Below are 18,660 nucleotides of genomic sequence, written 5' to 3'. Positions count from 1 at the left end.
ATATCTGTACAAAGTAATCTGTCACATAGTAATGATGATGATGTTGATGATGATGATAATCTGGAAGCAATATTTTGTTTCTTTTGTTTATTTAAATTTTTAAAATACTAGTTTTATTATTTGAGGATTTTACACAGTATATTTTTAGCTAGTCTTCCTCCTTTCAGCTCCCCCCATCGTACCCACCAAACCATTTTTCTAATTCACCTCCTCTTTTATTATTATTTGTATTCAAAGCCCTGGTTGCGATTAGTGTTGACTTTGTGCAGGTGAGTGTGGGTTGTTCATTGCAGCATGGAGAACCCATCAGCGGCCACAGCATCACACTAAGTAGCCCAAGCTCACTTTGAACTCTCTAGCCTGCCCCCACTTCCTAAATCCTGGGGTTACAGGTACCCCCACATCCAGTTTAGAAATAAGTGTCAGGGGGAAGGATTATATACAGGGCAATTGCACATTTCAGGAGTGAGATAAACCTTATAATTCACCTTATCACAAAATAATAAATTAGCTAGACCATCAGCCATGTTTACAGTAATTGTTATCTTCACAGATTAAAAGTTAAAAAATGCATTTACTTACTTGGTTGAGTTACTGTTTTACACTAAGACATGTTTTTGTTTTACTTATCTAAATGTAAAGGTTGTACTGGAAATGCGGTCATTTTGAAGTGCCTTTTATACTTGACCTTTGCACACTTACAACAATGAGGTCCTCCCAGTAGCATCATCTCTCTCTAATAGGGCTGACTTTCTGTGCGTACCGGGATATCCACATTTCCTATTTCAGCCTGTGGCTGCAGTTGCAGTGTCTATCAGGCCACCAGCCCTTGCCAGTGATGCCAAATGAAGTCTTGCAATAATTGTAAACACCTGTGCATATATCGTATCCATTAGCTCAGTGTATACAGTATGCCATGCAGGGTTCTTACAGAGCAGGGTAACATGTAAAATATTCCATGTATTTTCTTATAATTGTCTAGTTTCATAGAAAAATAGTGCAGAACTTAAGAATTTCCTGACACTGAAAATGATATGCCATCAAGACTGTTACGTAGTCTGTGACATAACTCGAAGGTTATGTATAAACTCTTCACTGTGTGTTTTTGGGAACGTGAGCAGGTGCTTTTCCAAGTCCGTGGTTCCTAATGTTGGGAGGCATCAATGGCAGTGGCCCAGAGACACTTGGGCAAACTACCTAGCACGTCCTTGCAGGAACTCTGGGAAGAGATGGGGCCTACAAACTCAGCCTCTTCTGTGTTAAGCTTCTCCGCTTGCCATCTTGTGCTCTGTTGTGGTTTCTTTGGTCATATAAAAAATTAAAACAACTATCTCACACTTGTCTAGTCTAATTTAACAGAGACAAATATTTTTATTTTGGTATGTCCACATCATACTGAAGATTAATTTTTCCTTTTTTTAAGAATTATAATTTATTTAGTGATAGGATTTTCTGTGGCTAATTCTGGTCCCAAACTTGCTGTGTGACTGGGAGACTACCTTGAATTCCTGATCCTCCTGGCTCTATTTCCTAACTGCTAACATTACAGGTGTGTGCACCATGCCTGAATTCTGTTTTTTAAAAACTCTAACTTTATATAGACCACTCTATGTAGTATAAAGTGAAACATTGGGACTGCATGGAAGTGTGTTTTAGCTGCTGTAGTCATAGGTCCCTTCTCGTAAGAGTTACTCACCTGCAATGTAGGAGTCATCCCTTGTGTTATTATGTTTTTAAATGCTTTAGTGGTTATTCTTTTTTAAATTATCCTGAAGAAATTTTCCTGGTGTGGATATACCTGTGTTTAGAAGAGAACCTATAGGTGAAAGAACATTGTGACCTGGTTGGAAAATATTGTGTCAAAGGGAGTAAAGTAAGATGCCAGTGGGGTGTGTTCAGTGAGGGCCTAATGGCCAGGCCCGTTATGCTGTGCGTCTTAGAAATCAATCTGAAGTCTCTGAGCCTCGACTTGACCATCAAGAGGACACATCTTGGTGTAATACTGAAATTAGTGTAGTACTGAAATGCCAGTCGATAGGTGGTTTACCCACAGCATTTTCCCACATCTGTGTATAGCAAGTAGTTGTATATCTGAGTATGTGTGTGTGTGCGTGTGTGTGTGTGTGTGTGTGTGTGTATGTGTGTGTGTGTGCACAGAACAGGCCAGTTACACATTCAAAAGCAATTTGTCTTTTCTGTAGCCAGTCTCTGCCTTTAATTCTTTGCAATAATAACCACAAAATGTCATTTTATAAAAAGAAATGCATTGTAATTACAAAGGTGTTTGGAGATATAACATCCCTGCTGATGGTAAATATTTGACCTAATTACAAGGTCCTGGTAGAGGAATCTACCTGCCATCGCCTCACACGAGAGCATGTGCATAGTAAGTGAACCTGTTAGGATCTCTGGCCCTGGTTGTTACTTTATTACTAACAGAAATTTGAGAGGGATGACAGACCTGTAAACTTACTGTTTTTAAGTGTGAAAATGTGCCAAATGGATATTTATGTGTTATTTGCTACTGAAATTGTTGACCCACAGACAGTATTTAGAGATGGCAGGGGCTTTGTCAATCATGTCCAAATTCTGTTTAATGCATCAAGGAAACAGGCCAACATTATCGAGTGACTTGCTCAAGGTCACATGATTAATTATTGTCAAACCGCATAATCAATTTTGTTGTAAGACACGTGTGCATTGTTAGAGGCCCATTTAAACATTTGACAGTAGTTCCAAGTAGGAAATGCTTCCTTGTATTTAACATAAATCACTTCCTGTTGTTGATTTTACTATTTAACCAGCATAATACATTTCTAAAGTTGCTTTATGTAGATTTCAGTCAACAGCTACGTAATTGTGGGGCCCATTGTCAAAATAAAAAGACATTTTGAGGTGACAGTCAATGGCTGATTTTGGACCAAAACAGCCTCACGCCCATGACACTATCCCTGAGAATCCCAGATGTTTCCCTAGGAAAATTTTCTTGATAAAGATTAGCATACGTAACTACAGGCTTAAATATTTTTATATGCCATGGATATTAATGCCTGTTACAAGTCAGGATTATTTTTTCTCTGTCAGTGAATGTATGCTGAGGAATTTCACTGAGGCTTTTCCAGAAATTTCTTGAGGATCCTAGAGATGCACACTGAGAAATGAACCAGTGTACTTGGGGCTCCAGTGTCTAGCATGCAGGAGCCAAGTTTGCCCTGAGTTCAAAGAATAGTATAGGTACTCAGAGCCTACTTTATTCGTGGATCTGGTGTTAAGCATTCTATTTGTAGGATACTTTATGATTAAAAACAAAGGTGTCTATTAAGATATATTTTCTTAGAATTCAAATGGAGGCTACTTCTATCGCTTGTCTTTTATAGCGATGAAAGTCACTTTGGTGGCAATGTCAATGTGCTGTAGCAGGTAAATTGGCCTCACCTCAGTGAGGTGTGAGTAAACTTTTATATACTCAGTGAAACAATAATGTGATCTCATGTTTGTGTTTAAGCTTGTAACTTGCTTAGCTTTTTGTTGCATCTAGTATTTCTGTTGAATTACAATCCAGTGTGTATATGAGTGCTGTTAATGGTGGTAGAATATACATGCACTATTTCAGGGCAAGCCTTTTTTATAAAAATACTAAACCCTAACAAAAGTTATGTCCAAGTGATTCATTAAGCCTGAGGAACAACTTTTGTCCACAGACTTTATTTTGGGTTTAAAGACATTTTATTGCATAGCGTGAACATGGTAAAAATGCCACAAATGTAACCTTTCATGTAAATATTTTTATTGATACTAGTCTTTAGAAACTTCCCTCGTGTTAATTGTTGTCTATGCACATAATTTTAAGTCTTATATTTTGCATTAGATGCTTTATAATATGGAATAAAGTATTATTACAGGGATGCCTCGCTTTCAGAAAGCAGGGGCTCTGGAAGTGATGCCATCCTGCATTGCCTTTTGAAAGAGGAATGTGCATTCGAGTAAGTCAAATACTGTAACCTTCCAGTGTCAGTCTGGGGTTCCCTGCTTTGCTCTTCCCCCTCTTTTAGGAGGCAGGCAACAGTGCCACCATGAGAACAGACAGGTCTTCAACATTCTAGCTGTTGGCTTCCTCAACTCGCAACAGCCCTGCATTTAAAGAATATTTGACAAGCCCAAGCCTTTAAGTAGACATTTCAGAAATTGAGCAATACCCGTGGTATAATCAGACTTTATATTCTGAGAGTCAAATTCAGGTTATTCTTCAGTGACCCTTAGTAAGATACCTGAGCCTTGCCAGGTCAGTCTGTGTGGGTAACATGAGATTAACATGAGCTCATTTTCATTGCTTTTAATCTGTTATAAGGAGCAGTGTCAGAGAAGAATATAAAACACGGAAACAGGTCTTCTCAACCTGTGTACATGCTCCCGAATGTGCATTTTGTGGCCAGTGTTTTTCAGTGCCTTTTATATTCTGTCTTTTCTAATGAGACTAAAAATAAACACACACACACACACACACACCAACAACAACAACTAAAAAAAGAGATTATGAATTTGAAAGAAACCAAGGGGCATGGGGAGTACATGAGAGGGTGTTGAGGGAGGAAAGGGAATGGGGAAATGATGTAATTCTATTACAATCTCAATTTTAATTATTTAAAATAATAAACTGGTAAGTTGATTATAGTTAAAATGAATTTAGACCCTGTTAAAACATTAAGTTTTTTCTACATGTTCTGATGGCTACATGTTACAGTATATTTATTTTTGAATGAAAAGAGACCCAGTGCCCATCTTCCTGTTGGCATCAAACAGTCCTCTGATATGTTAATGTGGCATTGGGGGAGCCCAGGCACGGGCTTTATTTGGATGCATTTCAAGTCTCAAGGAAAATTATGTGTGAAGAACTGAATTTTCAGCATTGTCCCCTTCCAGCGAAAACTGATATTGACAGAGTCTGCCAGAAAAGAAACCCTGCATATTGGAGCACAATATGAGCATCTCTCAATGTTTACCAAGACCCTGGTGCATCTTTACTATTACCTGGCCATTTAGAATACAAGGGTCCTGATTCAGTTGCTAATGCAATTTCAGAATAATTGATTTTTAAATGTCTTATTTGGGAAAGAGTAACATTTTTTTTTTAAAAAAAGAGTTTTTTTCTGCTGTAGCAAAAGGACACAGTGGGGTGGGGGCATCATTTGTTGCCTCTGGAGAAGGGCACCAGGGGTTTTCTTGTAGCTTTGCCTTTTTAGCCGGACCTCACCTGGCCACAGGTGTAAATCATAAGGGCTAGGTTTTTTTTTTTCTTCACTTCCTCAAATATAATTCCTTTGTATTCAATACCAAAAATTAATTGGTCAAACTTTTCCGAATGTGGTTTTCAAATACAGTAAAGAAGAGGTTTAAAATCTGACGTGTTAGTAAGTACACACACTTCACACAGATAAAATTGTCTGAAAGCTTTGTGGAAAAACCCATTGAAAGGCACTGTTTCTACATGTGAGTAATTTATAAATATCTTCCAATAAGCATGAGTAAATCCACTGCACTTCTGTTAAGAAAAAATGATGCTTATGTACAGAATATCCAGTGGGACTGAGAGCTTGGTTCTTGGTGTGCTGCAATCCTAGTCTCTAACAGGTTTAATAGAGGACAATGGACAGAGCTCTGTAGCCATGGCTTGTGGTGGTTCTAACAATTTCCCTGCCCGTCTGTGACCCACTGTCTCCTGCACAGCCTGCTGGTACTCGCTGCTGTTTGTCTCAACTCTTCTCTAAGAGTCTGACTCTCCAGAGTGTAGTTTCCTTCATTCAAGGGACAGATTTAGCTTTGAAAGTGCAGTGGATTTACTCATGGAAACATTTTAGAGAAATACCTTCACTAAATTTTTAATAGATTACAGTATTTCAGGTCGCCAGGATAGCTCCGTATTTAAGAAGGATTCTGCAGTGAAGACATCTGTCTGAAGCAGAACTGTCCTTGGTTTTCCCATTTTTTGTTGTGATTTCAAAGCTAAAATCTTATGTGCCGGGCAGGTTTCAAACTCCCTGTCTGGCTTGAGGGTGACCTTGAACTTCTGCTTTCAGGCACCCACCTCACAAGTGCTGGCTTGCACTTCTCCTCCCCCTGCTTCTGCCTCACAAGTGCTGGGATTATAGGCGTGCAACACCATGCTCACTTTTGTGTCGCTGGGCATGGGACCTTGGGCTTCTTGCATGCTAAACACATATTTTAGCAGCTGAGCTGCATACCCAGTAGGAATTGTCTTTTAATGAGTCTCATTGCATTAATATTTCTTCATTTCTCAATTCTGTAGCTTTTCTTGAACTTTGAGATAAATCATTTTATATAGGTGTATTTTTTTAAGTAGTCGGATATGACAGAGATGTAGTGTTCCATGGCTTTTGCTAACCATAAGTAGGAAGGAATGTAAACCATTATGACAAATGAAATTCCTGGAGTCATTTCTGTGTAGGAAGTCATGCTTTTTCAAAATTAGTAATGGGGAGATGAAAGTTGATATTTTTCTGACTTACTGATTTGGAATGCTGGAATTCTTTAAGAAATCTGAATTCTCATAGTCATTGTTTTTTTTAATATTTTCAACAGCATTTTAAGAAACAAAAGAGGCTAATCCCTGAAAGGACCGTGTGGAAATACTTCGTTCAGCTCTGCAGTGCGTTGGAGCACATGCACTCCCGAAGAGTCATGCACAGAGGTAAGAAGCGCAGGAAACGGTAGCATCGTTTTCAGTCATGTGAGCCGTCAGGCAGTTCAAAATAGCCTCCGTCTAATCCACTGCAGTGCTCTTCTTTGGATACTTTATGTCCAAATTATAGTTTATTAAGATTACAAGTCTATATAAGTAAAGCCCTACTGGGCTATAAATAAGAATGAAAAGTATGGTTTTGCTTGGCTTCTCTGAATATCTTGCTTGTCCTATCGGTAAAGCAAGTTAAGCTGCGGAAAAGCAGTTGGATGTGCACGAGGAAGAGGGCTTGCTTCTTCTCTAGATGAAAGGTGTACTCTGGCTACACAGATTTCTTTAGTCTCCAGCCTTAGTCCTTATGCATTCTTCATTATCACTCTTGTGGTTGGGCAGGGACAGTCGCTAAGTGACTGATGCACTGGTTTCGGAGTACTAAAAATTGGGAAGCAATTTATTTCAGGAATTATGATTTCTAAAACTGTCTAATTTTAAATACAGTGCACACAGTGCTGCTAAGCTATGATGTTATAACTGATATAAATATATAAATTGATCTTCAGTAGCATGTTATTTAAACTTGTTATAAAGGGGCATGCATTTATTTTGCGTCTTAAATTTTGATAAATATTCTTTGGAAATGGGTATTAGCAGCCTTCATGGAGGTGTATTGAGGATTCTTGTAGGACTGGAAAATTTGAAATATATGAAAAGCATTCAAAGTATAGTGAGTATTTCATAGTTCAGACTTTCATATTTAATATACATTTTGATTTCTTCTAATTGTAAATATCTATTCTCCAAATATAAAATTTCCCTCCAAATGCTCAGTATTCCATCATCTTTCACCCGATCCCTTCATTTCTTCGCAGATATAAAACCAGCTAATGTGTTCATTACAGCCACGGGGGTGGTGAAACTCGGAGATCTTGGGCTGGGTCGGTTTTTCAGCTCGAAAACCACAGCTGCACATTCTTTAGGTAAGAGATGCAATACCGTTTCAGCTAGTTGCTGTGTGTGTGTGTGTGTGTGTGTGTGTGTGTGTGTGTTGGTCATGGTTCAAAACAGGGGTGCCAGCTCTGCAGCATTGATTGCATTCTTTATAAAACTGTTCTGGAAATCAGCCGCTCCTGACAGGTGCCCGCAGTTCCGTTACCTTTTACACTGTTTCGATACTCTTGTTTATTTGACCTCAAGCAGGCCCTGAGGTTTTTGTTGTTTGGTTTTTTTTTTTTTTTAAGTAATTCTGATAAGCCTGACTTTTACTGTTGCCATGGAGAGCGCCTTGTATCTTATTTGTAATGATTGCGAGATAACTTAATGAAGAAGCTCTAGTTTGGAAGAAGACTTCACTGAACATTTTTAAATGCCAGAGGTAATAATAATTCATATATATTTATTTATACGAAGGACATGCGGCTGTGATAACTAGGGAAGAAAACCTAAAGATGATCCATAGCAAATGAGAAGGAAAAAAAAATTTCCCTTTAGAGTGGAAGAAATCCTCCTCAATTGGTCATATTAGAGTTAACATTACTTTGATGTCCTCTGTACCTAAAATAGAATTGGTGTAACTGAAACCTTGTATCAGCAATGCCAAGAAAATTGTTTAGAAATTCCTGGAAGAAATGCTCTTGAAATGAAGTTTTAAGCAGGGCGTCTCAAGGTGCTTTAGACGCCAGTTTTCTCCCTGTGCGTGTAAGACACAGGAAAGGGTGAATTCTGAAAGAACTTTAATTGGGTCTGTCTTTGCTGTCATGATTTCCTTGGAAGCCACTAATTCCTTGATAACATGTGAAATGAGGAGCTTTTAAATGGGCCAGTGAGGAACAATGAGTTAAACTCAATAACCAGTTTAACAAGCATCCAGATAACCAACTGGTTAGAGACTTTTAAAGGCTTTTATTTCTGACATTTCCCCCAAGATTCTGTGTGCCTTTGAATCTGTCGTCTATCTTTATTAATAGTTGGTGTTGCACACAGAGTTTGGCTTGATTTAAAGTGTGGCGGAATCGCTGACACGTCCCCGAATTTCAGCTTTATTAGTTATGGGGAGCATAAGATTCCACACCGAACTGTAACATTTCCCCCTTTGCTTCACACTTGGGTCACAGAACTTCGTTACCTTTTCTAGGCACAAAAGACTTGGTAGGAAATTTCATAAAAAGTCAATAAATTTGCTTAACCCTTTGATAAAGTTTCATTTGAGGAGTTTGAGTTCTTGCAGTCAATGTGGTAGACGATGTCTAGGAAGAACTATCACTCTCTGCTGCTCACCTGGTTGGCGTGTCATAACAGTACCCTGCCATTAATTCACTTGAAACACTAGTTTATAGTTGCATGCATACACACACATATTACACATGCACACATGTTTTGTTTAATGTATTTTCCAGCCACTCTTGAGGAGGCTGTAGTTATCCATCCAGCCTTACCGACCTCATACATATAACTTGACGTCCAAATTTGAACAATTTGAGATGGACTCAAGTCTGCAGCTTACTACTTTTTGCAGAGGCCCCACATAGGAATGACAAGCATATGTGTGCATCTCCAGACTGGGGTGATGTGTCAGTCTAAAGTGTTTGATATGGAGAATACAGTGAATTTTAGTAGATTTAAGAAATCAGTAAGGATTTATCAGATCAGCTCAAATCAGTTATGTACATACACTCTGCTGCCATGATTACTGATGCTGAGACACTTCTCAAACTGTACTCAGTGAGGAGGAGAAACAAGGCTCTTTGGTGGTGAATCCATAATGAATGAATTTCTTTAGTAATTTTTTCATTCTGAGAAAAAAAAAACATTGCTCTTTTAAATTCTTTCATTCTTGCTGGCCTTTCGTGCACAATGAAGATTCTAATGGTGTGAAGTTCATGTTTCCTAAACGAAGTGTACCGAGTAACGGGTTCAAGTTTGCACTGCACCTTGTTAATGATCGTTGGGCCTAATGAAAATAAGTATTGGGAAAATGTCTCCGCTAACAATATATATCTACAGTATAGCGGGACTAGAGATGCTGACACACTTTTTGTTGTTGTCAAGTTGGTCCCAGAATTTTTACTTCTTGAGAATTATTCCTCTGCTATTACACATATTTTTTATTAGAAGCAGATTTATTTGCCTCTCATAGTTGAGGATGGAAAGTAATTGAAAACATGGCCACCCATACAAATTTATTTTTCTTATAAGAATGTAGTAGAACAGTCTTATTTATTGTATATTGTTGCAGTTTCTGGCTTTACTGATAGCCAAGTCTGGGACATGGTTCATGCTTACACTAGACCTAAATTATACTGAGATAATAGATAAGATGTTTAATGCAATTCCTAATGAAAAATCAACAACAGAAGGGGGGCCCTAGGATGTAACTAGTTGGCAGAGTGCTTGTCCAGCATGTACTCTGAATTCTGTCCCCAGCACCACATAAACTGTGCATGGTACATGCTTGTAGTCCCAGTGAAGGCAGGAGGACCAGAAATTGAGTTCTTACTTCCTACGCTTATTATCAACTCTACTTTCCTTCTCCATTAAGCATACCTTCCCCAGCCCCACTTTGTTCTGCATGTGAGAAACAGCATAGCATCCTAGATAGTCCTGGATTTGTGTAATCACAGCCCTGGAGCACCTCTGTCCCGACCCTTTGTTAACTCTTCTGGGCTCATGTTCTAGATTTACAGCTCGAGGGTCCAGAACCAAGGCTACAGCAGCGCGTGGATGGGACCAGTTGTGCAGCTTGAGCATCTGGAAGCAAAGTTCAGGGTTGTCATGTGCTTGCTCACTGGGCTCAGCTGCCAGAAACACCTCGGTTTCATTACTGGGCCGAGTTTTAATTGACTTTTGGTTGTGCTTTCAGAAAACGTTTAATGTTGCCCAAGTTTCCTTGGTCTCGACATTTGATCATGTGATCCCATATAGGGGTGCAACCCATAGTTGAGAGAATTGGACAAGTCTTGGGTATTTATCCAAAGCACAGAAAACAACGAGGTAACTTGATGTGCTGAGAAGATTTAATAAGTGTGCAGTGGGGCGGGCCTGTCTGGGAGGTAAACTGGCCATCTAAGGATCAGGAACAGGCTTTTGTAAGAGCACCCAGGCAGGGACTTCTCAGGCTCACAAGCAGCTGCAAGACGAGCTCCAGGTTCCCTGGGCAGGGCAAGGGAGAGATCGTGCCAGGTTTAGGAAGCATTCATATTGTATTCCTACTGTACTGCCCAGGCACAGCCATGAGTGCCCTTCATCTGCTTCAGGTCAAGTATGTCTGGGGTTGTCTACTCAGCTGACTCTGGTTCGTCCCTGTGCCAGCAATGCTCCCCTTTCCCTTTGAGGATCTGTGGACTAAGAAGGCTGTTGATGGCTTCTGTGGGGTGCAATGTGGACTGTTCTCCAGGTTCTGTCTCCTTCTACCTCCCCTCTGCTACATAACGTGAATTTAGAATCTCCATTTTGTGCTTTGCTACAGATATGGAGAGGGCTGTGTATCGAGGGAGACTGAATATAGAATCCTATACCTTCCCTATGAAGTTCACCTTATTTTCTTTCATATTGTCAACTTCACAGATGTAGCAGATGTTGGGAAACCTGTTACCTATTCACATCTTGAAAATGTTATGGTAAAGACACAGCTCTCTCTTGATCCAGCTTAAGGACAACTCCCAACAAAATTGTGAGCCCATGAGACCATAATCAAGTATGCTGAAGCAGAGGTTGTGTGGACCCACGTTTTCTATTACGAAGAGCAGAGTGTTTCGGTCTTGTTCTTTTATTTCAGTTAAAACAGTGCTGAACGCAAACTGTTGAGCTGATTCCATAGCTCACTCATGAGTCCAGATCTGCAGGGCTGTCACACCAGTTCCCGTTATTCCACTTGGAGACATTAGTCTGACAGAGTCTGATCAGGTCAGTTGATCAAATGTAAGTTAGCCCAGTATGGTTCTTGTGCTGCTGCCAGTCTCTACAGCCCGCCAGTCATTTAACTTACGGCTGCATCTCTCCTGGTGCTGAGGAAAGCGCAGAGGGGTAGGTCTTTGCTTCTTCTTTTGGAGCTATTCTCAGAGATTTATTTCCCACTCTAACAGTACTTAGTGGCATTTTTCTGGCTTTCTGTCCAATCTGGAATCACCTAATCTGTGCATTACCTGTGAATCTGCTGTGAAACAGACCCCGCTTTCTCGTGTTCTGAAGTTCTTTTGCTGCTTCCAGACTTAGGGAAAATTAAAACAAATCCAGCATCTGGGGCTGTGGGACACTTGAACTCATGGCTGTTTTCTCCACTATCAATCAGCAGCAGAGACCTGAGGAACGGGCGCTAAAGGAATGGGACTTAGAGACTGGTTTTACATAGCAGGCTGAGTTGAACTAAATGTGTTAGTGTGGGTGAGATTCTGTGGAAGAATGAAATATATTTCTGCATCAGAGCATTTTCTGTCTCTTGTCACCCAGAGTCCTTTGCAGCCTGCACTTGGCCTTCAGTGGCCCACCCTCCTCATGTAACAGGATTTCAGGCAGTCTCGGTCCTATATTGTCTTCAGTTCAACATTTGGCTTTGATTGCATAAGGCAGAGAGAGCATGCCGATCACTCTCTGGCTGCTAACTAAAGCCTCCTGCTTGACTATGACACAGAACCCTTCCACTACTGAGTGTCTTATCTTAACTGACTGGGCAAGCCCACTCTGTGTCCGGGAAAGGAGAGCCCAGGAATAATGCGCAGAGATAAAGGAAAAATGCCTTATCTGGTCTTCTGTTGGTGCCACCCAAAACAGCCAATAATGAACTCTTGTAGTGGAAATAGTTGTGAATGAAACAAAAGCCACACAACGCGCGAAAGGAATTTTTGTCTTTCTAACGTGAGTATTGACCTTGGAGACTGCCCAGTGGATCTTCAGTTGGCTCTTACAATAAGCACAGTATTTGGGCAATCTACCCAGTTAGAATAAATGGTTTTTTTACTTGTCAACCTTCAAAAAGTCTAGACCAAATGGCATATGATCTGTTCCCTGTTTTCTGGTTTCCCTTCAGTTCAGTAGCTTGTGAGATAAGTACAGTTACTTAGATGCATGTCAGTGAATGGCCAAACCAGAGCGCACCATTACCATAAGCCATGGTTTTTCTATAGCAAGTGTTATTCTTCCTGTAGTGAGTATATTGGCATCTCTTACTTTCCTACCTACTGCCGCCCGCCAAAAGATAACCCAAACAAGAACACCTTCTCAGAGTGGTCCAGGGAGCTCTCAGATACCACGCACTCTATGGTTTGCTGTACTCCTTGGTGTCTCGTGTGGGTCTCGTTGTAGCGTGTGTCTGAGGCACATGGGATTGAATTCCCACTCTCCCGCACCGCTCCAAATTCAATGGGATAAAAACAATAGAAATGTATTACTTTGCAATTTCATGGGCACCACATCCAGTCTGGATCTTGGTGAGCTAACTAGAGTGTATCTGCAGTGCTCCTGGTGGCTGTGGTACAGCATCTGTTTCTGGTCTCCTCTAGTTTCTGGAGCAGAATTCAGCTTTTTGGTGCTGCTAACACTGTGGCTCCTGTTTGCTAACCGCCTGTTGGGCTCAAGGCCACTCTCATGTTCTAGAAAATGCTTCCATTTTTTGGCCACGGTATGAGCCTCCCTCATACTCGGGTCTCTTGCTCTTTTATTGTATCTCTTTGTGGTCATCTAGGATGATCAGTATTGTTACAGGTATAACCTTACACCTGTAGAGTCCCCTTTGGCAGGTGTCATAACACAAACAAGTGTAAAACTGAGTAGGAAGATCACAGGACCAGCCTTCTGCCCCTTCACCATTGTGAAAACCAGGGGTTTTAATGGTAGAATGGTTTCATTTCATTTTCAAAATGGAGTGGTTTCTTTTTTGTTGGGGCGGGGGGAGCTGTAGTATTTTAAATTATTCCCAAAAGTTTCTTCTGGCCGCAGGGGCTTCTCGCTTCTCTCACAGACATGCTTCTCAGTGGCTTCCCTTGCAAGGCCTGGGATGTAGAAGAGGAGAAAATAGCAACAGGAGGGAAGCTTGCTTAGGAAAATTAATCTGAGATACAAATACCACCACCACACAGCATGCTCCTGTGCACACAGTTGAGGTGGTACGGACTTACTGACGCTGACCCAGCGAGCTCCTGCCTGCTGCAGTGACAGCACCGGTGGGAAGAGATGCACTGGTGTGTGGATGCGGCTGTGCATGCTTTCAGAACATCCCCGAGAAGAGAAGGTGGAGAGGATTTTTCTTTGTGCACATGTGTGAATTTAGTTGTTGCATGTGATTGTTCTATACCCTAAAATGAAATAGATTTCTATATCTAACTAGAAGGTGCCAACATTGGTATCTAGAGTAGACAAATACTTGAAACCCCTGGGGAGAAATTGTGCTGCTGCCGTATCATAGGACAGCCTGAACTCTGTTGATCTTTCAAATGGAGACAAACATCTCTCTGGTCCTGTGATGTTGTCGGCAGAGTAAACGCATGCCCACTGTCCGGGCCAGATACCAGAATTTCACACTGGAATCTCTTGAGTGTATATGCGTGTTCCCCACACTGTTTCCAAGTGTGATGCGTCCTCTACTTCCAGCTCAGAAAATTAGTGTTTCTGAAGCAGGCAGTGAGACAGCTTCCTGTCTGGTGCCAGGTGCCACCTGCGGTCACGCACTTGTTTTCTCCACACCTTTCCTGGCTCCTCTCCATGAGTCCGTCTTTGCCGTGCTCCTCGCATCGTTCAGGGTGGTGTGGAGCGTAGAGGCAGCATATGTTCAGACAGTCCTGGAGGCCCCTTCCGCTGGTTTATTTTTAACTTCCTGTCCTTTCCCGACTTAAGTAATTGCTCTGTAAAGAAGCTATTATCTGCTTTAAACTGTGCACATTTAACCTCCCAGCCACCATAACAAGTGTTTATTTAAAACAACCACAGTAGCGTAGCATCGTGTAATTTTCATGTGCAGCCCCTGAATTTCTAGCTTTTCATGCTAGTTTCTCTTCTGCCTTGGTTTGGGGAGGCAAAAACATTTTCAGTTACATTGCACGGTTTTCGGTTTAATGAAGTAACTGTCTGCTAAATGGGCTTAAATTCTAGGTTGCCCTGGGCAAGTCTTCTGTCTTTGGCAACTTGCCTGACCTGGCAGACCTCATTACTGTTTAGGAGTACAGTGTCTGAGACAGCACCTCAGAACAAGGCCTGTGTGGCTCTGCTGTGGTCCCCAAACGTTAAGGAGCTGCCCTGTTTATTCCTGGCTCTCCAGGACCTAGAACAGCGTGTACCGCAGGTAGCACCTGAGACATTTGTTAAGTCACTCACCTAACACACACAGTGACTGCGGTGCCCGGAACAGGGGAGTGAAGAAATCCACTGAGCCAGAAATTCCTTCTGCAGTGTCACAAGTGTTATTAAGTGTGCCTCGCAGATGACAGATATTTTCTAAATGTTTTTTGCAGAAGAAATACTGACCTAGCATTCAGACATCCCACAGTGACCTCAGATTAGACTCATAATAATGAAATAAATTTGATCTCTTTCCATTCGGTCTGCCAACAGCATTTCTGGCTGGCTCATAAGTACAAAGGAGAAATGGAAATTAATGCTTCGTCTCTTGGTTGTGTATTTGAATCAAACTATGGTTAAGATGACTTGTGCCTTTTTAGTTTTCCCAGCAAGGAATGTTCAAGGCGTTTTCTTCTGCAGTTTGTCCCGATTCTGAGAAAAAGTGGCCTGAATTGACTTGTTTCTCCTTGAGCTTTCTCATATGGCTGACCTAAAGAACAGCTCTAAATAAAGAGTGTATTGGTTTTTTTTTCTTACCATGTAATTTTTCATATAATTTTTTAAAGAATTTTTTTTTCAAATGCTGTAGAATTGAAGTGTAAAATGTGTCTCAGAGATACCTTGTTTTGCACACTATCTCATTTTACACACTATCCCTTCTCATAGTTAAGGAAAATGAATAAAAGTAGGCCCAGAGGACCAGGCAAAATGTCTCAGTGGGTAAGTGTGCTTGCGGCTGAGCCTGAGAATCTGACTTTAATCTCAAGACTCACATAGTGGAGGGAGAGAACCAACCCCTGCAAGTTGTCCTCTGACCTCCACGCGTGCACTGCGGCACACACACATGCACGCACACACATGCACGCGCACACATGCACACACTAAATAAATAAATGAAAAGAGGAGGAGGGTATAGCTAGAGGCAAAGCATGAGACACAGATCCAGCTTTTGACCGGTACTCTGTTGCCTCCTTGAATGAGAGCAGAAAGATAGACTACAATATCCAATCATATGACCAAGATTCTTTCCTTGTGCTGTTTTTTTCTTTATCCAAGTCTTTGCAGAGATTAAAGTGCTAAACTTTCGGCTAGCCCACTGAAAATGTTCTGTATGTCGCTGTTTCTAATGAAGTGTCAGCCGTGGCTTCTGGGAGAGCATCCTGAGATGTGGTGGCGTTCTTAAAGCTCGTGGTGGGACTTAGAAAAACCCGTCCCTTTATTCAGAACAGATTTAAGGAGTGTTTACGTTCCATGAAGGATATGCCGTGGGAAGCACTTCTCATCCAGCTAGGTCAGCTAACGTCAGGACAGTACTTTGTTTTCACAGTTGAAAATTCTCATAGTACAGTATTAGTGCTGATTAAAGGGAGGTCAGATAACGTTGTCAGCTCTTCTGAAGCCAGCTACCTTTTCATTAAAAAAAAAAAAAATCAGTTTTTTTACCCACTGTTACTCATGTGGAGAGGTTAAAATGGCGTAAGTATCTAGTTTTGCGAAATGTATTCTCATCTTACCCATAACCATAAATTCTTGAAAGCTAAAGCAGAGTTATGCATCATGCTGCCCTGAGTTTCTCCATATGTAACAATTTCATGATTGTTTTAATGTCTCGTCCTCTCGCTGCTCCGGCAGTTCTCTTCCTTGTACAGCTGTTTCAAAAGTCTCAGCATTCCTCGGGCCGAGGGCCGCAGCCACCATGAAAACAGCTGCTGGGGAGTTTAAGGGAAGGGTTTTAGGAAATAATCATGTCTTCATTAGGTTGAAATGTTGAACACACAGCACTGCATCTAAGCACACTGTAAATTTTCCTAAGCGCTTAAAACCGTCTCTCTGTTCAAAAGACAGGAGACAGGATGACTCAGTTTGCCATGGGGTGGAGCCGAACACCTTCGCTCAGGTCACTCAGCGGAAGAGGTGGGTCCAGAGCAGAGGGGCACATTAGGGAGCCTGTCAGGGGGGCTGTGGAAGCGCCTTCTCGGGCCTCCGGTCGACAGTAATTATGAATTTGCCCAGTTGGGAGCAGTGCGGAATGCAAACCTGCTTCTCCTCTATGGTTATCGGAAATGTGCTGAGAAGGAAGGGGGCGGCACGCTTGGTTTTCTTTTATAATATATTCTCAGGCAGCCTTTGAGATGAAACACGCAGGAACAGTCGGAGGATGCTCATTGTTTAGGTGATGGAGAATCCGTGTTTAAGTTTAAACCCTAGTGCTCAGTCTGTAACTTCAGGCTGACCCCCAGCAACAGTGCTGTAGCTCTGTAGAGGGCTTTCCTCTACACTAGACTGTGGCCATTTAAAGCAGTTTGAACCGCCTCGTCCTCCTTTTCCTCTGCTCCCTTCACTTGTGGGCCGCCGTCTGTGAGCCGGGTTGGTGTTTCCGTCAAGGTGTTACGGGGGGGCTGAGGCTAATCTCTGTAAAGTGTTAGCATTTGTTCTTCCTCTCCGCTGTCATCAATCCTTCACACTCACACCAAACCCCTAATGTATCAGCAGGCTTCCCAGAGCTCCTGGTTCAAATTACCTTTGCTTTTGGTAAACTCTGAACCTTCAAGCTTGGTGTTTTCAGCTGCCCCCTGTGGATCCCGGGAAGCCTCTCTCTGCACCCCTCCCTGCCAGTCTCTCACTTTATGTCCTGTAACCAGAAGCCTGCGAGGAGCTTGCTCATTATCCCAACTGCAGTCCGCCATCCTTCCGCCAGCAGAGGAAGTGTGTGTGTGTGTGTGTGTGTGTGTGTGTGTGTGTGTGTGTGCGTGCGCGCACGCATCTGGCCAGTAATTGGAGTTGCGTATGCAAACTATGAAAAAGGGGTCCTAGCTCGGAAGCTGCAGACTTGTGTTGCTTTTCTACAATGATGACACCATGAAGCTAGTTGTTGTTGTTGTTGTTGTTGTTGTTGTTTCTGAATAACTTATTCTTCTGACACTACTGAAATAAGCACACTTGCCGTCAAGGTCCATGCTACAATTAACTGATTTCTTAAAGTTTTTCTCCCTTGTTTTCATATCAGAGTAGTTCAGATTTCCTCTAGAGTTTCCATCTTCTCGCACCGTATTTCATTCCCGTTCACTTCTGTAAGTGCCTGCCTTAGATCCGCAGTGCTAAGGACTGGCCGTTTCCACGGAAAATGGATTCCGTTCTAGGTAGACCTGTGAGGCTCCCACACTGGCACCGTTGACTTGCCACACACGGATGTGAGACCGACTTTTGCTTGCAAGGATGGTGCTCCGTTGATGGCTGTCGATGTGACTCTTAATAGTGTGTCTGACTAACGTCCCCGTTACAGTGTTGTGAATCATCTCCTTAAGCGTTATAGCAAACACCTGTGGGATTTTTTGAAAAGCAATGGGAAAAACTAGAAAATGTCCTTTCTCCAGAAGAAGTGATCTATCGTTAGTACAGGTTTTCTCTGCTAAAAAAAGATTCATGAATACCTACTGCAAACCTTGATTTTCTGTTTGGCAAAGAGCCTTAGGCTAATGATGGTGAATTAATAGCAGAGATATTTGAAATTAAAGATACTCACTTTGAAAGGCACTTAAACTGTTCTTAATCTTCAAGGCATAATAGACATGCTTTCATTTTCTTAAAAATCATGTCAGCATTTCGAAAATAGAGCCACAAAAGAGAAAAAGGCATCTGTGCATCTTAAGTCTCTGTAGCAGCAGGAACTCGGGTTCTTTTGCATAGGTGCTAGCGCCCTG

General features: G+C 41.6%; 1 protein-coding gene across 2 annotated transcripts in view; it reads left to right on the top strand.

The window, feature by feature from the left end:
• Nek7 (NIMA related kinase 7) overlaps positions 1-18,660 on the top strand; it is a 128,103-nt gene that overhangs the window by 93,978 nt on the left and 15,465 nt on the right. For both annotated transcript variants that reach the window (XM_041648511.1, XM_041648512.1), the window contains exons 6-7: positions 6,598-6,706; positions 7,567-7,674. In XM_041648511.1, the coding sequence (XP_041504445.1) occupies positions 6,598-6,706; positions 7,567-7,674 (217 nt within the window). The remainder of the gene's footprint in view (positions 1-6,597; positions 6,707-7,566; positions 7,675-18,660) is intronic.

The sequence above is a fragment of the Microtus oregoni genome, unplaced genomic scaffold (genome assembly GCF_018167655.1).
Source record: "Microtus oregoni isolate MIOR12 unplaced genomic scaffold, Mior012 000003F_ref0000135, whole genome shotgun sequence".
Classification (NCBI taxonomy): Eukaryota; Metazoa; Chordata; class Mammalia; order Rodentia; family Cricetidae; genus Microtus; species Microtus oregoni.
This window is presented reverse-complemented; position numbering and strand designations above follow the sequence as displayed.